The 24590-nt window shown below is 42.5% G+C and overlaps 1 protein-coding gene across 3 annotated transcripts in view; it reads left to right on the top strand.

Annotated features, from left to right (window-relative positions):
* Positions 1-24590, top strand: part of PKN1 (protein kinase N1) — a 461693-nt gene that overhangs the window by 131544 nt on the left and 305559 nt on the right. The window contains exon 1 of one of the 3 annotated variants that reach the window (XM_069231707.1): positions 1008-1115. The exons of the other annotated variants lie outside the window; for them this stretch is intronic. Coding sequence (XP_069087808.1) covers positions 1023-1115 — 93 coding nt within the window. The 5' untranslated portion in view covers positions 1008-1022. Of the gene's footprint in view, positions 1-1007; positions 1116-24590 lie in introns of those variants that run through there. 3 annotated transcript variants of the gene reach the window in all.

The following is a 24590-nucleotide window of genomic DNA, read 5'->3' as shown; positions in this document are numbered from 1 at the left end:
ATATCTGAGCAGCCTGGATTTCGTACCCCCGTCAGGTCGTTTGTGGTGTTCAACAAAGACCGATGTCACAACAAGGTCACAGAGCTAATTTGCGTTCACCGGAGGTGTTCATGAATCTGCCCCTTTGTAGTTTCTTCTCTCAGAAGTCTAGACATGCATACCATGGCAGCGATACTGGACCAATTTTCTGACTAGGGGTGCTGGCCAGGGTCATCAGCTCACTAACATTATTGGGTTCTAAAAATCCTGGTGTTACTGAACGAGTGAGTGAAGTAAATAGGGGGGGTACATTTGTTTGAGGCAAGCAGGTAGCTGAGATGGTAGTCCAAGACATTGTTGAGACATTGTGTTCAGTGTTACGTTAAGCATATGTCACCAGGGAGTAGTGCTTAATTTGAAAGAATTACAAAAAGTGCCAGGGCCCCCGGGCCCTTGTCAGGAAGTCACTGCAGCTTACACCACTTTGTGCCCTTACAGGGCTGCCAATGACAGTACCAGGACAATAGCTAGCCACCACACTCTACAAGTATGATAGTTTAGATGATTCCTGGCCCCCAGTGCAATAAGAATGGCTTGGGCGCCAGGTGTTAGTCCTTTGTACTGTATATTGAATTAATTAATGACTGTTTTGCTCTTTTCTATATTAGACAGAGAGCTCTAAGTTGCAGACCATCATAAGTGCCATTGTTGACAATTAAGTACCGGTACTGAACACTGGAAACCACAGGCTCAAACTAAGCACAGCCCGGGATGATATCCTGCTGCTGAATGGGTATCATTTTAGGCACACCTAGGAAGACTACTTAAAAAGTCAGGTCTTCAGGTTCTTGCAGAATTCAAGAAGTGAGGAGGAGGCTCCTATGTGTGGCAGCAGGTCGTTCCATCCTGTGGGAGAAGGCTCGACTGTTGGATCTAGTTATCAATGGGAAACAACCTTTACAACCTGGGCTGAGCCATACGTGCCATTGCCACGTAAGCGGAACAACACTTTCCTAAACCACGCATCTGCCTTAACCATTCATATGCATAGTAAAGGCGGACAGCAGTCTAGCTGTTGCGGATGGGTGGGAGGAGAAACTGGAAGGATCAGGAGAGGAAGCTCCGGATGCAGCCAAGTAAGTGGGGCTGGGTTTCGGGGAGGGGACAGTTTTCAGGGCTGGGGGTCAATTTTAGGGCTCGGGTGGTGGGGGGTTTGAGGGTTAGGGTAGTTTATGGCAGAGGGCAGGGTTTTAGGGCTCAGGGCGGGTGGAGGGTAAGAAGTAGTTTTAAGGGCAGAGTGGAGTAGGTTTTAGGGCTAGGGCAGTTGGGGTAGTTTTAAAGGCAGGGTGGGGTCAGTTTTATGGCTCATGACGGGGGAGCTGGGGTAGTTTTAAAGCCTGGGTTTTAGGGCTCGGGGCGGGTGTGGGGAGTAGTGGCAGTTTTCAGGGGTGGTGGTCACTTTTAGAGCTCAAGGCAGGGAGGTCAGGGTAGTTTTTGGTAGGGGAAGGGTTTTAGGCCTCAGGGTGGGAGGGGCGCAAGGGGTAGTTTTAAGGGCTGGGTTTTAGGGCTCAGGGTGGGGGGGCAGTTTTGAGTGCTGGGATTGGGGTGGATTGCAGGGCTGGGGTATCAGGTCTTAGGAGGGGGAGAAGCACTGCATGTGCAATTTACCACGCATATTCATTTAGCAATCATGCTTTTACACTGGAATTCGTTGTAAAGGCATGCATGTTAAAGGCATGAGTGGTGAAGACGCAGTCGTGGTTCAGACCTCGTTGTTTAGTCATGTGTTGGTGTATCATACTGCCCTTTATTCATATGTGTGGGATTTGTGCATGTAGGAGTCCACGTGTGGACATTTTTGGAAGAATTGTGAAAGCAGATGCGATTGTTCAGGTATGCTGGTCCAGTGCTATGTAGGTCCTTGAAAGTGTGGGTGACAAGTTTAAATTGTGCTGATTTGTGAATGGGGGCAAAGCTCCTTCAGGTGTGGTGTGATGGGAGTGTGGTGTTGGAGGTTGAGAGTGATTCTGGCCTCCAAGTTCTGAATGGTCTGTAGCTTTCGGGTGAGTGTTCTGTTGATGATTCCAGCATAGTGGGTGTTCCCGTAGTCCAGCTTGCTTGTGACCAAGGCGTGTGTGATGGTTTTCTGAGTGCTGATTGGGAGCCATTTGAAACTCTTACACAGCATCTTCAGGGTATGGATCAATAGTGCATTACGATGCAGTATTCCTAAATATATGAATACGTTGTGCCAAGTTTTCTTAAAAAAAGAGCTATTTAAAAGAGACCATTAATAACTCAGGGCGGTTTTAGCAATGATTGCACTCACTAACAAAATAAATATGCATTGGTTTGCTTTCTCAACCTGCTTCAAAAAACGCCTGCCACCACATTTCACAATGAGCAGGCTTGCACAAGCCTAATTCTTATTAATATTTTTGAACTTTCAAAAGGAGCTATTTCTTATATTGATGCTTTTACTGTGCCTCTTTTTTTTTTCTCATCCCGCATATGTCCCTATCAAACGTTTGTTAGGGGATCCCATGTCTTTGGAGCCATATAATGTAAACTTAGACATAGCCAACATGCAGATGTGCAGTTGTTTGTTCAAATTTGTTCCCTGGGGTCCTTTTAATTACATTTAACTTCCACTTCATTTGAAAGAATATCTAGTGCTGCTTGAAAATAAAACTGATCTAAAGGCCTCATTGTTTTCTATTATTTTTCCAAGATGCCTCCAAGTCTGGGGGCCATGCAGCACCCTTAGTTCCAGAATCCATGCACTATGGACTCAGAACCCTCAGGAGAAGAGGTATGCAAAAGTATTCCATGTGACAAATGTGAGGACTTCTGTATGACAGGCATTGGTTACTGGATGGTATTAGTAGTGGATATGGTCACTTGCCACCAGTGTCTCAGGTCCTCAGACAATATTGCAATGCACCTGGATAACCAATTACTGCCTGTGTGCAGTTGACTTTCTAAGGATGCCAAGGGTGAATAAAGCTTGCTCCCATGGACACCAATTCACCAAAATGACAGTGGCAACAGGAGTGACATCATACACCCTTGGACCAGATTTAAATTAAAGCAGTTGATCCTTTGTCCCGTCTTCTGCTGTGAAGCTCATCCGTAGGTTCCTCTATTTGCGACTAAAAGGCCAAGGGAACTGCAGGGAGTGGCCAATAACAAAGCAATCATGTTTTACAGGTGTTTACTTTCTGGTTCTGCCACGGATTACATGTTCATTAAGATCAGATGTAGCGAGGGCACTACTAGGTGTCCCTAAGGGCAATTTTGGGTTGGCAGTTGCTTCCCCTAGCTACACTGTTAACATCCTTGCTTACTCCAGAAGGTTGGGCCAATGTTTGAACCCAGATACATTGTGGCACTGAAAGTGAGACTTAATGTGCAGTCTGAGCAATAGTCTTTGTTTAAACTGAGATGAGAAAAGCGGGGGTGTAGCTTTTTGGTAGTGCAGTACATACACTGTTTCTGTTGCCTAGGGATGTAATGAATTAGAAATTTTTTTACTTCCAAAACGGAGACTAGGAGGCCCATTTTCCTGCTTGCATTAAGCCCCATGGCACCTTTGGTTAGCCACTCCAGGTAAGGCGTTCATAGAAGCTCAAAATAAAGTAAACAAAAGCAAGTTGTATCACGTGGCCCCGAGATAAGCCTTACCATGAGGGTCTGGATGCAGCATTCAAAAAGCGTCAGTCGGAGCCCGGTTAGAGAGTGGCTTTTAGGTGGTCTGTAGGCTTTTGCTACTTTTGTAGTAGTGTACGAGCATCAGGTTCAGTGGCTCAATAGAGGGTGGTCCCAGGAGATAGATTTCACTTAATCCCCCGTGGATCGATCATTTGTCATTTGCTTTTCTTTGGGTGTGGCGGGCAAATTCTCATTCTCTATTTAGGAGGTTCCTTTGCTACCAAATTAAGGAATATTTGTTTACTTCAAAAATCACTAAATACATAACCTATACACCCAGAAGAAGCAGAAGCTGCACATCAGCCCTCTGTAGCCCAGTGATCTTTCATCAGTGACACTGAGCTACTGACCCTGTGCTGAAGATGAACATTTCTCACCAAAGCCCGTTCTGCCTGGACAAAGAAGGGAGGAAGAAAGGAACTAACCAATTGCTCTTTTTCAGACATGGAAGAGTTTTCTGGACATGGTCCTAGGGCACGAGTGACCCTCACTTTTCAATCTTTTAGCAGCTGTTAGAACACTCATGCAGACTCTTAAAGGGGGACAAATAGCTCGTCAGTTGGGATTAAAGCCAATCTGTTCATGTCCAGTCTGTGAAATTAAACAGAGATGAACATGTTTGAGTCCATTGAAAGATGTATGTACATCTGAGGAAGTCGGGCTTCTGCTAAAGGTAATGTGGTTAAAATAGCCAGATAGAGATTTGGAGAGGTAGTTTTTTTTACTTCTTTATCGAATGTTAACGATTTTGGGAAGAACTTTAAGTCCACCTATGGAGGTGGCCAGCTACTAGCTAGAAATATGAATTCGAAATAGGGTCTTCTACGGTTCTCTCTGAGCAAATTGATTGTATTCCTGTGAGCAAATAGCGCTCACCCCAACGCGTCAGACAATATAATTTAAAGCCAGCCAGCACAGCTCAGATATTCCATATAGTTGGGTATCAACGAGCTCACAACAGCAGACACACAAATTAACAGCATGTAGAGCTGCACTTGGGTGTCCAGAGTCTGGATAATGTGACTTATAACTAGATGTGGCCATGCATGCAACAGTCCCAGTAGGTACCAGAACAAATCCAGCACAACACCATGCGCACCTACAGCTCAACTCATGTCCAAAATTCAACTATCACAATCTCACGACAGTGTCAGCTATTGTAGTAGTATACAGTCAGAACTGTCTCCTCAGTGGTCTCATGCAGCTCAATTCAGGTAATATACATATCTTCACAAAGCATGGACATTGAGTAAAACGTCTGGCATCACACACTACACCAAACATACATTCTGACCATTATTTGTACCATACGATTGACTATACCACTCAAACAGTAACCAGGCTCTAGTCTGTGATGGCATAATTGAGGCCTAAGCATAAAGGTATCCAAATCTGACAGCACTTTGAGGCCATTCCGATGGCAATAGAGCATTAAACAAATTTCTCGTAAAATGTTTGGGTTTTTGCATTAGTATAAGGTGGGTGCTGAGTGTTGCTTTTTTACAAATTATTTTTATTTACATTTTGCTGCATAAACAAACAGGATCACATTAAATATAAATAAATACGTGTGGCACAGAATCTGTAGCATTTTATGTTGGTCGTAAGTCCATGTTAATCATAATAGGATCCTGAAGCCCAAGCTACAAACATCACCAACATAGGTTGAAGCCCCCCACTACCCTCTATGGCTTTACAGAAGAAATAGTAAGATATATTGTATAGAGACCTTGTGTGTAAGGTATCTAGGTCTATGGGGCATAGGCATCTCAACGGAATCCACCTCATCAAAACCAAGTGACCATGGAGACTAGTTTAAGGGTGTCGTAACAGGTGAGTCTCTCACCAGGTTGCCCGAAGGGTCATTAACACCGTCATAAGATTTTGGGTCACCCAGGCCAGCAAAAAGTCTGGTAGGTGATCATTCCGTCTAGTGCGGCGCATAAGAACGTCTTCAGCTCCTGCCCATTTCACAAGATCATTTCACCATTGTTTTGTAAGCAGGGCTCTGGATGTATCGCAATACACCACTTGACGACTGTGAGATACTAGTGTATCGCAACACACCACTTGACTATGAGACCGAGAAGTGTATATTGCTCACTAAGCTTTTTCTTTGGGTTGTCTGGGAGAAGATCCAGTAAACATCGTTTCATTTGCCTAGGAACGGTCCAACATTAACTGTCTCAATTTTTGTTAGTATCGTCTCCCAGAATCTCAGTATGACCTGACAGTCCCAGCCTAGATGTAGGAGGTCTGCATTAGTCTCAAGGCAGCACCAACAGTGGGGGCTTCTCCACGGATATATAGCATGGAGCTTCCCGGGGGAAAAGTATACCATACGAATGTTGTTATATTGGACTTGTTTGAATTGTGTGCTTACTGACATTGTTTGGACCCTCTCGTTTATCTTTTGCCAATGCCTAGGGGGCAATGGGGGCTTCACATGCCACCTGCCACCGCTCTGCTCCTCGGAGTTGCCCCAGAGAGCCCAAAATAAGTGTGTGATCAGTTTTTGACCAACAGCAAACCCCAGCTGAGAAATCCGCGTCTGAGGCGGAGCCGGGGCCTTAGGGAACGATGGTCAGCGTTGGCAAGCTGTGGCCACTATCTTAGCATATTGTAAAAATTGACTCCAGCCCAACCGCGTCAAACTCTTCTTGCATGGCGATGAAGCAATTGGCAGAATAAAAATAAGAGCACATGATACAATCACCATCCCACCATTTCTCTGTAGATTTCACTTGAGTTATCTGGGCAAATGGATGAATAATCCACACGTCCAGGTCAGGCACAAATGGTGTCCTCCGAATCACCCATCGGACCGCACTGTTACCCAAACATCAGGTCAGGCGGATCACGTGGGCAAGGTGTGTGGGACATCCCTGACCCACATGAGGAGTTCTCCCAACTAGTGTCCATCATGGGTGCCATACAACAATACCCGCTCCCAGTTATCCTCCCTGTCCAACCAGTGAACTGCGTGCTGGAGATGTGTGGCCAGGTAGTATAGTTCAAGGTCTGGAACTTCGAGGGCCCACCTACTCCATTCCCTCCTGATCCTGGCGAGTCCAACCCTTGGGTTCTTCCCTGCCCATAATATTTGTAAGATAAGCTTGTCTAGGTCTTGAAACACCCGCCTGGGGACCTCGTACATGGTGCCCTGAAGAACATACAGGCAGTGTGGCAAAACCACCATCTTCAGCAGGGCGAGCTTTCCCATCAGAGACAGTCTGTGTGTTCCAGAAGTCTATGGAGGGACTCAACACCTTCATCACTCAGCCCAGGTTAGCATCATGGTTGTTCTCCATTGGTGAGATAGATTCCCAGGTATCTTATCTTATCGCATTCCCATGGAATGTCTGTCTTTGGAAGTCGCTCTTGGGGTACCACACCCAGTGGGGAATAGGGTGGACTTGGATGCATTGACCCTTAGGTCAGAGTATTCCTTGAACTCCTGCATTAAATTTAACAGAAGGAGAACTGACAAGTCCGTCCGCCACAGGAAAACCAGGGCATCATCAGCATACAGTGAAACCACATGCTCCATCCACTTGGATCCCCCAGCCCCCCAGAACCTGGCACAGATGACAGGCAAGGGGCTTCTTCGCTAGAACAAATAGGATAGGAGGCAACAGAGGGCCCTGTCTTGTGCCCCGCTGGAGGGAGAGGGCAGTGAACACGTAGTGGCCAGTCCGGGCTCGTGCAGTAGGTTGTTTGTATAATAATTTCACCCATTTGATGTATTTTGGTCCCCGGCTGTATGCCTCCAACACCCCCTAGATATAGTCCCAACCAACGGAGTTGAAGGCCTGTTCGATAGCGAGAAGGGCCAGGGCGAAGGGGGCAGCCTGCAGCCCAGGAGAGTGGAGTACATGCACCAGCCATTGGCTGTTGCGCAATATGTTTCTCCCAGGCATAAATCCTGACTGGTCCGCATGGACCAGCCGTAGAGGTATGAAATAAGTCTAGATGCCAGTATATGGTTTAATATTTTCGAATCAATTTTCGGCAGGAAGATCGGGCGATATGATCCCGCCAGTAGCTGATCATTGGTTGTTTTCAGAATGAGAGTTATCTTAGCCTCCTGCATTGTGGCAGGAAGTATTCCCACTGTATATGCCTCTTGGAATACTGTTAACAGTTTATCAATGAGAACATCTGCGAAGGCCTTATAAAACTCCACAGGACGTCCTGGCGAGTTGGCATTTTTCATGCAGTCAGTCACAGCCTTGAGCTCCTGATGAGCAAGGGGGTCCTCTAGCGTCTCCCTGTCAGCAACCGACAGGCTCTGCAATGGTAGTTCGGCGAGGTATTAAGAGTAGGCAGAATTGCACATAAGCGGTATCGTGTAGCATGTCCTCCCCAGGTGGACCTCAGATCCTCCATTGATCTCTCGTTGGGTAATGACCACCTGCCCCTCCTCAGTGGCAAGTGCGAAGACCAGTTGTGTTATGGCTCAGAGTATATCAAGTGTGCCAATAGGCAGCTAGCCTTATCCCCCTCCATTTACACTCGTCACATGAGTGTTGCCTTTATATTGTTTTCTGCCGTGACAAAATGATTCTTAGAACAATTGCTCATTATCTACCTATGAGACCAGATATCTCCTAAAGCTTTTATTGAAAGCTGTCATAAGAATTTAGCATTTTCAGCAAGCAACAATGGTTCAACAAGCAACAATGGTTCAACAAGCAGAACATTGGTTTAGTCTATTGGGTGTTCACAGTGGAGTTGCAGTGGAGCTGTGCCTCAAAGTATTTAGACTCATGGTGGTGTGAACTGCTCTCGTCTGACCCATTCTACTGATGGAGATCGTTAGGGCAACCACTTGGTCTTCTGTTTACGCATTGGCCTTGAGAGAGGTCTAATGACACAGTTATGGAGAGTTTTATGACAGTCTTGCAGAATCAATTAATTTTTATGGTGGGCTAATTAATGTAATTCTCAATTTCCTTTGTTGGTGCTGTGCCGTTGGGGCTCAGTGAGAAGAATTTACATTCACTTTCATAACGTTCAGTGCATATAGTGGTCGGTATCTCCCCTCTTAGTGTGTGTCTTTAGAAAAGTGAATATAAGGTTGAGGCACTTGCACTGCACATAACCTGTCGAGGTTACGGTCCCCTATTTTAAAGGTACAGGAAACATACATGATATAATACATCTTTCTATTTACAAGGGTTAGAATTAAACACATAACTGTTCACCAAAATGGTAGTGGTAACGGTTGTGACATCACTTACCATTTAACTGCTGATAACACCACAGGATGGACCCTTTGTCCCATCAATAGACCCTTGACAGTCTTCATTTCCCTCCTGAGGGGTTAAGACACAGTGCGGGAAATACAGAAGGTAAACATGTCTCGTAGGCCCCTTTTGCTTTTTGTTCCTGCAGCTCCTGAGACCAGAGGTGGAAAGAGCTTTGCCAGAAGGCGCCAAAGGGCAAGTCAGGAGGTGCTGCTCTCAACTGACATCCATGACTAAATAGTGCAGTCATTACATGTGCCAAAAATGCACACTTTTAGATACAGTCACTTTCACTTATCAAGCAGATCCATATTTTTAGGTCTGGTTTACTAACAACTCCTTAAGCACATTCTGAAAGCACCCCTGAGAATGCATTCCACCCATTGTTGACCATTGACTTTGTGGTTTGTAACTCACATTTGATTGCTTTCTATTTCCTGGCTTAATTTCTTTTAGGCTTTTTCAGCTTGTCTTATCCGTCAAGTGGCGCATTGCTTGTTTAACGTAGCCTTCCTTGCTCGTTTTCTGTTAACAGGCCTTTAAATCTTGTTTGTGTTTTGTCACATTGGCTGTGTATTCAAAGACAGAGGTCAAATGTCGAGCTGTGTCGTGTGAGGGAGCTTGGTGTTTACTTTTCTTTCTCTGACTTCAAAGTGAGAGAATTTATGTGACAATCTTGCAGTGAATGAAAGGCTTTTTTTTTTTAAGCACACATAAAAAAATGAGCCATACTGATATTTCAGACTGAGAATTTCGAAAGTACAAATTCGTTTTTTTTAATTTATTTTTTTACAATAATTCTGAAGTGTGGTGAAAAGATATCTATTTTTTAACATGATCAAAATACTAGGTGATGACATTTCTACACATTATCGTTTGTGCACAGTAATACTGTATTGCATGTCTGTGCAAATGTAATGGTAGTTTCCATTGAAAATGTGTTGTCTGTAATGGCAGTGTGCTACCACACCATGCATTCTCCACACTACGCCACTCCATTCTACTCCACTCCAATATATTCCAATCTATCGCGCCCCAGTTTACGCCACTCCACTCTAATCTACTCCACTGTACCCCAGTTTACCCCTTTACTCCTTTCCAATCTACTTCCCTCTACCCCACTCCACTCCAGTTCACACCACTCTAGTCCAGTTTACCACAACATACCCCACTCAACTCAATCTACCCCACACCAGTATAACCAGCTCCACTCCATTATAACCCACTCCACTTCAGTCTAATCCACTCTACCCTAATACCTCCAATCTACCCCACTCTACTCCAGTCTATCCAGTTCACCCCAGTTTGCCCCACTACACTCCAATCTAGCCCACTCTGCCTCACCCCACTACACTCTGTCCCAGTTTACGCCACTCCACTTTAATCTACACCCCTCCAGTCTACCTGCATATACCCCACTCCACTTTAATCTACACAATGAACCCCAATCCATTCCAAGCCACCCAATCTACCCCACTCTAATCTAACCCTACTCCACTCTACCCTAATCCACCCCACTCCAGCCTACCCCAGTCCACCCCTCTCTGCCGCAATCTAACCCACTCCATTCCAATCTTCCCAACTACAATATATTCTTCTCCAGTCTGTCACACTTCAATCCAATCTACCCCACTCTAGTCTGCAACCCACTTCATTCTACACCAATATACACCACTCCAATCCATCACATTCTACCCCATACCAGTCTACCACAGTATGTCCCATTCCACTCTAACCCAACTCCACTCCAGTGTACCCACTCCAGCCTACACAGCTGCTATCCACCCAATCTATTCCACTTGCCCCACTCCACTGTACCCCCGCCAATCTACCCAACTCAAATACACCCCAGTCTACCCTACTCCATCCCAATCTACTCCAGTCCACCCAATTCCAATTTACCTCACCCCAATCCCCCACTCCAATCAACCCCATACCAAATTACCACTCTCCACACCAATCTACCACTCTCCACTCTATCCCATTCTGCACCACTCCAAACTTCCCCACTCCACTGTACCCCAAATATCCCACTAAAGGCTACCCCACTTCACCCCACTCCAATCTGCCCCAGTTTACCCTTTTCCAATCTACCCCACTCCTCCACATTCCACACTCCATTCTACCAATGTGCCCCACTCCGCCCTTCCCCCTCTCACCCCTATCTGCCCTACCCCACTCCACCCTAATCTGCCCTACCCCACTCCACCCTAATCTGCCCTATCCCGCCCCACCGTAATCTACTCCACCCTACTCTAGTCTATCCCACCCCACTCCAGTCTATCCCAATCAACCCCACTCCAATTTGCCCCAAACAACCCCACTCCAGTCTACCCCACACCAATCTACACCATCCCCTGCTCTAATCTTCCCCACTCAAGTAGACTTCACCCCACTCTATCCCACACACCACAATCTACTCCATGCAGCTCCAGTCTACCATAAGCAACTGCAGTCAACCTCAGTCTACTCCACTCCAATATACTCCACTCCAGTTTACCCCACTCCACCCCATATAACCAACTTTTATCCATGCTGAACAGGCAGCCACCCTTGGTGTACAACATGGCTAAAACACATTACAAAAGCCAATAGCTCTTGCATAGGTGAGAAGTATTGGCTTTTTCCAATGCTTGTTTAGTGTTGGCTGCAGATATTGTAATATAATCTATTTAGAAAGGCGATATGAATTATTTATCAGTCCTTCTTCTGCACTGTCGAGCATGCCTTGTTTTAAAGAACAGGAAAGTTTGCGGTACACTAGGGATGAGGGCAAAGTGGTTACGTGGATGGCCCTGGAGAGTGTCATAGATGGATGACTAGCCTCGGAGGAGAGGGCTGGACAATGCTTTCGCCTACCTCAGTATTATGTTTCTGCATCTCGATCTCAGAACAATGCAGAGGGTCCCTTACTCTCTCGGGATTTACAGCTGAGGTGGAAGGTGTTAACACGTTTACGTTCCCTTCCACTGTGACTTTCTGGAGTCTACAAAGTGTGCTGAGGAGTCCAAAGTTTTAGGGGTGGACATTGGCACCCCTTCATGAATGTAGCACCGGAAGCACTAAGCACCGCCCCAAACTTGTAAATCTAGATGGCATTACCTCATTTGTTTAAGGAAGCCCTAGTCATGACAACAAGAAACACCGTCGTGGGGTTGTTGAGAAATAACTGATTACTGTTGTATTCCATTGTACGAACAAGAAATTGGACCCAAAAAGAAGTATTTTTCAGCTCTGATTGTTTTTAGAGTGCGTTCTCTTTTTGAAATACTCCTTGTTGTTGTGTTACACGCAGTAATGTAGGAAGCGTGTTCTGAACCCTAGTGCAAGAAAGGAAATTTGTCCTTCATCCGCTGTTTTTTTCCCCCTTCAATTCTTTATTGACATTTTTACAACAGTACTACAATATTCAAGAACATTTATGAATCAGTCTAGAAAAATGTTAATAAATGTGATATGCAATTAAAAAAAAATTGGAGATGGTGAAAGAAAGAGAAATTCGTATAGCAAAACAACAAAGTGATAAAGTGCTATAATCACAAGTTCAAACACTGATAGAGTGAATAGAATAACAATAAGAAAACAATTATATTCGTAAGTAACAGAGAGATATATGCATTTATAACTAAATTCCTAATCATGAATAAAGAATGTGTGTATAGTTACCATGACTCTATAAAAGTACCTCAGATATAGTTGAATCAAACCAGATTGTCTTCCATTTTATAAATCATTTTCTCAAATTTATCCACTTCAAACATATCTTCAAGCCAGGACTGAAGGATAGGAATAACCTTGGATCTCCAAAAATGTAGAATGTTAATGTTTGCTAGATTGAGTGCAGTGGATAGCCATAAAGGAGTGAGAGGATATAGGTGCAAATTCTGAAATATCACATAAGAGTGACAAACGATTTGAAACATTAATAATAAATTCAGTGTGTTTTTAAGTAATTTTCAATTCGAAACCAAAATGTACGAATAATGGGACATTCCCATGATATATGAACAATGTCACAACCTGAGATTCCACATCTCCAGCAAAGAGAATCTGGACTTAATTTAGCTGAGTATCAGTTAGAAGGGGACCAGTGCCAGCAATGTAGTATTTTGAAATAATTGAATTTAAGGCAAGAGTCCCTTAGTCCTTTATTGCATCTCTCTAGGATGGTATCTCAATCCTCCTCACCAAAATCCACATTCAAGCATGTAGACCACCATTATTTTAGATTGTAGGAAGGTTCACTAGAAAATTAAGAGTTAATAAAAATGGCATATAAACCGGATGTGATTCCCACAAGACTTCCAGGTGTGAATGTAACATGTGATTGGGATATTATGTCAGGAGCCTTTGTCATGCTTCAAATGAGGGCTGAGTGAAGTGGAATGTAGTTATGGTGGGATTATGAGGGTATTTAAAACTCCTTTTATAAGATGGAGAATAATTTGATAGAATAAGACCCTGTAAATACATCCGATATCCAATAACTTTTGTGTTTGATCCCAAGGGGCCAATAGAGTTCAGATCCCTTCAATTTAATATCAGCGTTATCGCATATTGGCGATTCATAATGGAGATGAGGGAGAGTGTTTGTAAGTTTGTGCTTTCTGCCAAGCTAGTTGTGAAGCATAAATAATAGGGTTAGTTGAATTCTTAAATCTCAATTGTGTAATAGATTGCTAGATCCAAATCAGATCGAAGAATGGATCTTTCCATCGTAACCCTTAACGGTGTGTTCCCCTGAGTTGGTAGCATGTAAATAGAATGAGCTGGTCATTGTGCAGTCCAATAATATTCCAAGTGAGGAAGTCGTAAGCCTCCCTTTTCCGATGTAGAATGTAATTTGGAACTGCTTAAACAAGGTCTGTCACCGTCCCATACAAAACGGAAATCATGGATGTCAGTGAGTTAAAGGTTGATCTCAGGATGGAGATTGAGATCATATTAAAAACATAATTGAGTTTGGGAGTCCTAATCATTTTTATGATCTGTATTCTACCCCATAAGGATAAGTTTAAATTTTCCAGAGTTAAGTCTTTTAGTTTGGTCAACTATGTGGTTTAAATTCTCTGCAACCGTATCCTTGAGACCACTGTTAAGAAATATTCCCAGGTAGTTTAAATTGAAATGCAACCACTTGAAAGGAAGTCAGTCGATAGTAGTTATTGTAGTAACAGGTAGGGCTTTGCATTTAGACTACTTGATTTTGTAAGCGGATAATTTTGAGAAAATATTTAGTTGTAAGATGAGTGCATTTGCAGATGATTTGGGGGGTGAGAGGGTCAAAAATATATCATCCGCGTAATGAAACGCTTTGTTTTCTCGATCTGTTGTGTTGATGACTTTGATGTCAGTATTAGATCTTAAGGCGATAACTAGAGGTTCCAGTGCTAATAAAAAGAGTAATGGAGAAAGAAGGCAACTTTGTCTAGTGCTGCGATGAATTAAATTATGATGAGGTGAATCCACCACACGATATGGATGCAGTGGGTGAATGATAAATACCACTTGATAATGTAAGAAAATCCCTACCAAAACCCATCCTTTCCATCACATGAAATAAAAATCCCCATTCTACTCTCAAAAGCATTGTTTAATGTCTGAGAGAAAAATATCCTCCTCTTTGCCATTCCGCAACTGCCACAGTAAGTGTCAAATGGTGCATAAATGATTGTTGGAAGATCAAACCGGAACAAAGCCAACTTGGGAAGGATGTATCAAAGAGGTGATTACTGAACGCAGGTCTGTAACTTGAGCATTTTAAAGGGTCTTTACCTGGTTTAGTAATTATTGTAATCCGAGCTCTTAGAAAATTCAGGATTTAAGTGTCCTAATTTTGAAGCTTCTTTAAATGCTGGTACCAATAGTGGGACTGTGTGCATTTTAGTAATTTTATAAAATTCAATTGGGAGTCCTTCTTCACCTGGTGATTTACCAGTAGCTAAAGAGTCAATTTCCCTTAATAGCTCGTCACTAGTAATTTCCCCCTCTAAGTTTTGTTTCTGATCCAATATTAACATTGGAAGATTAAGACTGGAAAAGGAGATATCTTCTTCAGAATGAACTGAGCAATCAATGGAAGTGTGTAAAGTCTCATAAAATGTTTGAAATCTAGAAAGAATCTCTGATGGGAGTGTAAGTAAAGTCCTTCGGCGTGTCTAATGGCGGGATTGTTCTTGAACTTTGATTTTGTCGTAATTGATAGGCTAGTAATCTCCCAGCTTTTTCTCCACGTTCTTAGTGACGTTGACAAATTTGGAACAAGCATTTTTCTGCATAAGAGGTATAAAGATTGTTAAGCTCAAATTTTACCGGGAGTAATTTTTGCAAAAATATTGTGTTGTCAAGAGTAGATTGAGGAGAGATGTGAGATTTTTTTCTAAAGCGATTCTGGTGGCATTTGTATGTTTTGTATAGCAATTGCAGCATCCCTCATTAACAATTCTCTTAACACAGCCTTCCCCGCGCCCCAAAGTACATGTGCAGAGGATACCGGCTGTTCATTTCTTCAAAAAGTGCTCTGTGTATGAACATAATATTTGTTTCTCTTGTGGAGTTTTAAATAAAGAAAGATTAAGTCTCCAGTGAGCTTTGGGGGTTCCTGAGATTCCTAAATCGATGCTAATATCAATAAGGTTGTGATCCGATACACTACAAGGGACAATTTGTGCATCAGTTAACAATTGCAAAAACAGAAGAGCATGTCAGGAAGTAGTCAATTCTTGTGCCAATGGCATAAGAACAGGAGATAAAAGACTAATCGCACTCAGTCAGATGTAGTAATCTCCATGGTTCTTGCAAAGAGTAATCCTTAATAAAGTATCTCAGCATATACCTGTCCTTGTCGTGCTGTGTATATATGGTTTACCAGATCTGTCAACAAATGGGTTGATTGAAACATTCCAGTCTTCTCCGATCACTTCACTTGTGTTTCCAAATAGTGTTAATAATCTACTAAGTTGTGCCATAAAGGTAAGTTTTGAATCTGTAGGGGCGTACATTGATCCCACTATCAGAAATGTGTCACGAATTTGGAGTTTAACCAAAATACAATGACTGTCATTATCTTCCCAAGTCTGTAGTATTTTATAGGGGAGGTGTTTACTAAAGAGAATCCCAACTCCACATTTTCTCGATGTCGTTTGTGAATCATTAGAGGGTTTGGAACTAATACTTGCTTGAATAACTTGACCCACCCAATCACATTTTATTTTTTCACTTTCTGAGGGTGTGAGCAATAAAGCGATATCTGGTTTATTGTGACCAATATACGCAAGAATCTTCAGTTTAATAAAATGTGTCAATCCAGGTACATTTAAGGAGACTATTTTCAAAGATTTCATTAAATTAGGTTGCTTAAATAAAAAGTACAAATATTAGAACAGTGAATAGAATGAAAAATGTTGTGGATTTATTCTAATATAATAGTACTGTGAATATAAAATAAGTTTGAAGTAGCAATAACTGAATGTTGAAGTGATTCAAAGTGAAAAGAAAGTACATAAAGCTTATAATAACAGATAAGAAAAATAAGTAAAAACAAAAAAAAAGTCCATCAACAAGTGTTCAGACTAAGTCGTACAAAGCTTCAAATTTCATAAATACTCAAAGCTTTTAACTCGGGTAGAGTGCGTAAGATAACACCAAGGTAGAGGACAAAGGACTGAAAGCCATACAAATAAACAATGTTGATATTCCACATATAAACAAATATAGTAAGCTTCTATAATAGTATGAGTCAGAAACAAAATCGATAACATTAACTTTCAAATCTTATACATTCAGTATTCATAGCCTAGTATCAGTGATATCAACAGAGAAGAGAGAGTAAACATTTAGAAAAAGTTGGGAATCAGATTAATGAGGATTTCCATCATGTCATCCTTCTCCAATTGTTCTGGAAGACCAATGATTCTAATATTAACCCTTCTGCTGCAGTCTTCCAATTCAATCGATTTTTTTTTGTTGAAGATACCATATGTCATGACCGTGCTCAGGTAACTTGTCAAGCTGTGATTCAACCTCAGGAAGGTGACTTTCTATTAGTTGAATGTTTGAATTAAACTGAGCCACTTCGCCCCAAAGAGTTTGTACTTCTGAGTGGTCGGTGAAACGACTTTTTTTACGGAAGATATTGAGTTTTTAATTTCTAAGGGTATCGAAAGCTGTTGCTGGGATATCAGTAGAGGATGCCACGTCAGGAAAAGTGTTTGTGTTAGACCTGACTGCTGTCAGAGCTTCCCTGTAGGTCAGATGTCGAATATGCTTAAATTTTGACATATAGCCTAAATCACCCCTGGATAAAGCTCTGAGATAATTCTATCACATTAAGTCCATGCTGTGAAAAAAAAATACCCAAGTATGAAGTTTTTATACTGCAAAACATAGGATCTCAAAGTGCAAAATCTGTTTTTTCTTTTTTTCTAGTATGGTGAGCTGATGTCCAAAGAAATATCTCCCTCTGCTTCCAACAGTGTATTTTACTGCCATTCATCCATGCCATATCTAGAAGCATATATGCACAGACGCAATGTTTCAGATGACCTCAGAGTAGAGGAGAGAAGATAATCACAGGTCGTGGATAGCAGTTGGAAAAATATTTATCTCCATTAGTGTGATAAAAAACAGAAGGAAACAAAAATCCCAAAGGTTATCTATGGTCATCGATGGTCTACAAGTTCATTTCTTCGTACTCGCGTCTTATATATGCAGACAAATTCACTCGTGTAGCCCGTGCCTCTTAATACTTAAAGAATGTCAGTGCTTTGAAAAGTTGAATCCTATTATAAGTGAGCTTCCGTAAATGCACTTGGTGTGTTATGGGAATATGGAAAGAAAAGTTACGTTGAGCGGTTAATACAACGGAGCAGAGTTCCGTATTATTATCTGTGTGCAGGCAGATCCACTATACCTTATGAATTATGTCACATAATGCAGGATATCTGATGGTTTTCGATGCCGTTCTTCAGCAGGCAGTTAGACGTGAAGCCGGAAGACCTCTTGGGTACGCTCACTTTGGTCTCATTCTGGGTGCGGCTTCATAAAAGGATGCATTCGAAATAAATACCTTAGTGGAAATGAGTTTCCAGTATAAATTCAACTTTCCATGAGTGCCAAAAGCACTCCGATCAATGCATCTCTTGTTCCCATGTCGAATGATGCAGGTTTTTGGTGGACCCGGGTGCCGCTGCACCAATTGAAGTTATACCCCTGGTTACAAGTGCACAAAACAATTGATTCAATAGTTGACTGAGGATAGAGTAGAAAGGGATCCTTTTCTGGCCATTGGCAACCCTTGGCGCCTCTTTTTCCATGTATTGCACCGCAAATAGAAGGTGATGGCAGTTAGCGAGAAAGGTGGCTAATCGTAGGCAATGTTTTTTTTTTTTTTTTAATTTTTTTTGCTGCTTGCATAAAGCAACAAACTAACATTCACCATAATGTCCAGCCCAGTATGGTTTTATCAAATGTAAGCCTTTTTTTTTTTAAGGTGTGCCTGGGATTCCCCCCCCAAATTGAGTGCATTTTTGAAACACCTCTCACCCCATCCTTATATATGAAACTGCAATAAAAATAAAAAAATACAAAACGAGCATCCTCCTTGGTAGTTCCACAAAATAGAAAACTTGGTGCAGGCTTACAGCAGTTTGAGTAGAAAATGTGTACAAAAGTTCCACATAATAATTGTTGACGTCCCCCATCCCGCAAGCCATTACCTTGCCCTTATATCACTGCTAGTGTGCCAGTATATGCATGAAATCTGCCAAGGAGTAGTATCATATTGTCCTCATGCAAGCATGCAGTGTTCTCCCACTATTTTCACATGAACCTTAGAAGGTCTTCTTACCATGATATTGTAACATGCAATCTACAGGTATTTCCTTTTGTACATGAATTATCCAACTCATAAACTATGAAGCTGCCCCAAAAACCAACACAAAGTAGCCTTTTGTAAGTCAATTTATGATGCTTTATAAGAGAAACCAAGAAGCTCTTTCTCCTGAGGTGTGAAACTTTAATCATGTGAGACATGAAATTAGTCAAAAATTAGCATTAAACTGCACCCTCTTCAAAAAGACAGTGACTTTTCTACCATTGAGATTCAATCCTGTCCACACTTTTATTCATGTAGGAGAATGAGAGGCTTTGGCACCATCTTTATACATCTGCTTGTGTGGAGACTGCTGTGTTGGTCTCCTTTTCTGCATGAATGGATTGTGACCATTCTCTGCTACTAATCTCGCGGTGAACAAGACACATGGTCAGAAGCCTCCACTCTTTACTCTCCCATGTGCCACACATCTCATAAAGTATGCAGTGGATAGCATCGACATTCAATTTGAAGGTGCCGGACACTTTAGATGAGGAGATGACTGGATCATGTGTGGTGAAAGGGTTCTAGAGAGTACCTGCAGGAATAGGTACCGATGTGTCTTGACAAGGGGAAGTAAAAAGGGTGTGTTGTGGTGGGCCCCTGCTTGAGATTCTGAAAATGTGCATCATTTCCACACAGAAGGTTCCAACCCAATATTCTCCCATCTGCCTGCTTCTGAAGGAGTGATTCCAGGCCTCCACCACCTTTTATAGGGAGCAGTCCAATTAGTGAACTCATGGTGTGAAAAGTACCCCCTCTCAGATTTACTTTAAATGCATGAATATTAAAAAATCACTGTTTCATCAGGTAAGTATCTTGGCTGTAGGACAATCCGTTGAATAAGATGAAGAACCCAATACTGAAAATTAGCTAACTGATTTACTGAACACGGAATGGTTAGCTATTTGCCAGATTTTACATGGGTGAAGCTCCATAGTTTGGGGTGAAAGCAGAGAACGCCTTGCCACATGGGCAAGAGTGTCTAAATCTGAGCATACCACAAGGTTGTTAGATTCAAATTCAAGGAAACAAGCGGGAAGGGAGCGTATCACAGTGAAGATGTAAGGCAGGAAAGGGCGCACACTGAGATCTAGAGTGCCCTCTCATGTAGTTACAACACATTAGAGCCGTGCTAGCCATCTTGGACGATGGAGGTAAGGGCAGGCTGGCTACTGCGGTCAACAAAGTGGAATTAAGCACATTTCATTCTTATTGTAGGCAGATTTTTGTTTGATTTTTATTTTCCTCATAATTGGCCTTGAGGGTAGCACTTGGGGAGGTTTCCTTGAAAAGAGAGTTTTTTTTATGTACGTTAATGCTTTATTTTCTACTGCACAGAGTTAGAAAACCCGTGCCAGTCTGCCCCACATTCCTCAAATATCCCTAGGCTGCAAATGATTTGTTGGTTTACTAAAACCCATCCGTGATCTAGATGCACCTCGATTTGCATTCAGTTTTTTCTCCCTTTTCTCGGTTTTCATGGAGCACTTGCTACTGGTGGTTTCAGAGGTCATAAGGGCAGCAGCAAGATAACGTTAAAAGGCCCCCAGTAGCCCTATTTACTTTGTACACTTCCCGCACTTTTTCTTCCCCCAGCCAATCAGGAGTGCATAAGAGGCTTTAGAGGGGCGAAGGAAGCTCAGTGATGCCTGTGATGTAATCGAGGTTCAAAGAGTGTGTTATGTTACTTCTCCTAAAGGCGTGTCAGCTGACTGTGCCACAGTATGACACGGAAGGACCGACCTGGGCCAAACTGTAGGTAAGAGGACAGGGGAGGGGAGTGGAAGAGAAAGAAGCCGCGGAAGACAAGAGCTTAAGGAAAAGAAACAAAAGGATGTGACGAGGCCTGAAGATGGTGAACAGGCGCCTAGGACATTGATTTTTTTTTTTTAAATGATCGCAAGCAATTTACTGGGTAAACTTAGTGCACCTCTCTGAAGCAAGGCGTTCAGGGCCTCACCTCCTACTCTAATATGTTCAAAATAATTTTAGGTTGTCAGGTCTGCAGCTGTTTTTTGGAGAATCGACTCCGTACACATTTAACCATTTTGTAGACTGCTGCTATAAAATTCCGTTGTTTCTTTCTTTGTAATAGGCCCATGTCTTAGCTGTCGATATTGAAATGTTTTACTTTTAACAACACGAAACGTCTCCTTGCCTTTCTTTGATAATATCACCTCAATCTTGGAGAACGGGGTACCACACCCAACAGCCAATTTCTGCTGATTTATAAAATATAATTGTTTAAAGGCTCAAGTGAAACTGTTCTTTGGAAGTCCACAGGGTGAACGGTGCTTGGTAAACTTTGGCCTCCTGGCTTGTCTGTAGCCTGAGGGATTTGGTACATGCTACTGCCGGGAAAAAAAACTTTGTGGATTTCTCTGGCAACCAGATGAGTCTACGTATTAGGTAGTGGGCCTATTATGTTTCATTGCTCCATTTGTTTAGTTGTGCCTGCCTGCATTGCTGTGTGCATAGATGGGAGCGTAGGGCTAAACAAGCCTGCTTTGTTTCCCTCGATTACATCATAACTTTCTTGGAAACCTGTGGCGCTTTCATTTACATAAGGATAGACATACCTGCGGCTACTGTCGGGTTTCCAATCGTACTGATGTTTTCACGTCCTGGAGGCACAGAGGATACTAGATGATATGTTCATTTTTCTGCCTGATCTGTTCTAGCAGCTAGAACTTCCAATGCCCCTGCTGATGATTAACGTTGGCCAACCGCAATTTGTATTTGTACACAGCTCTTCGGGCCTGTTCTTATCAATTTGCCTTGCATTATGATCTCATTGACCACAATTAAGTCTGCACAAATATTATGTATTGTTTAGGCCAGTTCTTGCAATAAAGGGACGTCTGACCAGTCATACCTCCATCAGATTTCACATTAGTGGAAGTTATTAGCAGTTCCTCTTCCTGGTTTTAAATCTGTACAGCTCTGAAATTTCGGAGTGACGGGTATTTACAAATGTCACCGTAATTTATGGGTATTCTTCAGAATGTATAGTTCTTGCCATCTGTGCGACAAACACTGAGATATGTCGAATGTAAAATGTCCCATCTAACATGGAGGAAAGATTTGGTTATATTAAGGACACTGAGGCGAGTATTATGCTTTATTTTCTCATTTTATTTCTTCTGCAGCCGTTATATAAACAAAACCTACCCAGCTACATTCCCCATGGAACTTGGGGTAAAGAACAAGCCTCGTAGCCAATCATCTGTTCCTTGAAGAGGCTACTTCACTTCTGTTGCCCTCCTTTTTCGGTGCACGACACCTGCCGTCGATGCAAGATCGTCCGTCCTGTTCCTGCTGGTGATCATTACATAAGTTAATCAAAAGAATATCATAACCACCAGAGGCAGCAAACCCATGTCATACCAAAAACTAAAGGAAACTTTACCATCAAATTACATGCACAATGTTTTCAGTACAGTTAGAAAATTCATTAAACAAGAAGCAGTTGGCTACCGATGAACAAGGATCCCTCCAGTAAAAAGTGAAATCCCTGCTTATTCTTCTAGTTCCAGACAGGGTACAATAGTCTGAATGAGTTATAATCCTCACCTCTGTGTCCATAATAAAATTGAGAAGTTGCTTCATGTTAGCTTGAAAATGTTACATTCTGTGTCAGGGCCAGAGCTGAAGTACATGATAGTTCAAAGTTTCTTACTACCAGCAAGGCTATGTCCACCACATGTTTCAAGTAAACTTCCTAAAGGTGAAATCTGAAGATCAGTCTGCTGCATTAATTGTGTCCGCCAATCATAATTTAGAAGGAGAGAGTTTTAAACTCTCACTCTGCTGTCTCCAGATGGACTGCAGACATTTTTAGTGCAGCCTGAAGATGGGGATCACCTGTACACTTCTGTCTGGTCCAAACATACTATTCACTCATCTCCTTGTCTGAGAATGCCCCTGAGTAGGCCCTAGATCTAGAAGTGGTGAAACACCAGCCACTGATAGAATGCTGTGAGGTGTATCATGGAACATTGGCTCTTGCCTTTCTTTTCTTCAAGGTAATGATTGCAGAGGAAACTGGGGATGCAAGAACATTTCAGGATTCGACTGCCTTCTCTTCCAGGTCGATTACCCCACAGTCTATCGGGAGAGATTCTCTTTTGGAGAAAACCAGAATTTGAAGATGACTTAATTGTCGTGGATATCCATAGAACTCTACATGAAAAACTCTGATGGTTTGCAGTAACTATGCATCTGAGAATATCATCTGCCAGTTGTGCACAAAAAGTGCCACTCTACCCCCACCCAACTCTTATGACAAAAGAAGAATGAGGACTTTACCATAAACGTTTCCTGCATATAAATTGCTTCTCCTCTCAGCTCTCATTCTTTTCACTCTTATGACTTCTGTGGCAGGGAAGAAAACTCCAAACTAGGTTTGAGTTCATCTCTGGCCTCTTTTGGGTATCTGGCCTCTTTTGGGGATATGGCCTCTTTGAGGCTTGGTTGGGGATGTGACCTGTTGAACGTCTTTGCCTCATCAGGCCCAGTAAAAAAACCTTGGTGTTGTAAACCTTTTTTGATAGATGCGTGGGTCTTGTCTAAGGATGTGAATGTCCAGGCAAACTTTCTCAGTTCCTTTAAAAAGGTTCCCTGAAAAGTCATCCCAAAGGGGCCATGTCCCCCAACTTAGTGTCTACTTCACTGAGCTAAGACCTTCATCTCTTAGTAGAAATGGTGCAGTTGATTTTTACTAAAACTATGATGGCTCTTTAGGCCCGAATGGACAGGAGTTCTGGGGAGATCAGTGAGCACATTTCTTGGGCACCATATCTGCCTGCCTTGAGGATTCTCAGGACCTGGGAGAGCCTCCAAGGTCTTCCATCCAGTTTAAGGGTTTAGGGTGACTGGCAGCCAGCTGCAGAATTTTCTTCTTCAGAGGTGCTGTTGCTTCCTACACAACTCTCTTGAGATGCCCACTGCCTCTAAAAAGGTATCATCCAAGGAGATGAATTCCACTTCATGATTCAGGAGCTGTATTTTTGCATGGCAGTTAGTCTGATAGCCAGGAATTTAGAACTGGGAGACCGTTATGATGTGGAAGCCTAGTCGGTCATTTGAAGTATTTTGTTTCAGGGACAGTGATGTCTTGGGATACACCGCCCAGATCTCTTAAAGGCTGTCGGGCATTGGCTGTACCCACACAGAAAGAGAGGTGCTCTGAGTGTTATGCCCTAACCACAGTATGGGGCATCTAGCTCTTGGACCAGTGATGAGTTAGCAAGAATAAATTACGATTTTTATTGTGCTGAGCCCCTTTTCTACATGTTTGTCGTAGTGCCTGATATCCTGCTTCTTGGGAGTAGTTGATTACTGCACCAACGAAGCAGGAGTGAGTTCAAAGGTTGGCGAGTGCCTACCGGCTGTCAGAAGACCAAACCACAAAGGATCGAGGCACCACTTCAGTGCTCTGCAGAACAATGACTAACCTCATTGGCTTCACGGCCCCCTTTAATGAAGGAAAAAATCAAATTCATAGCAAAAGAACACTAGTTTTCTTATATCATTTTGCCAAGCCAGTACAAAGCACAAGCAAATAAACGTTGATAAAATACAAAACACCAGTAAAGAGATAGAACACTTATCAGCTTCTGGAGCACCAAAGAAAGAGGGGGCACAGACAATCAAGGAGCCTCTTCAACAAATAAAAGTTTATGATTGGCTACAAGACTGTTGTTCTTTTCCTGATGATTGGCTACAAGGTTGTTCTTTTTCTGAGTTCCACAGGATATGTAGCTGATTTGCTATAA

This window comes from Pleurodeles waltl, chromosome 4_2 (assembly GCF_031143425.1).
Source record: "Pleurodeles waltl isolate 20211129_DDA chromosome 4_2, aPleWal1.hap1.20221129, whole genome shotgun sequence".
Taxonomy (NCBI): Eukaryota; Metazoa; Chordata; class Amphibia; order Caudata; family Salamandridae; genus Pleurodeles; species Pleurodeles waltl.
The sequence above is the reverse complement of the archived record's forward strand: the minus strand, read 5'-3'. Positions and strand labels throughout refer to the sequence as shown.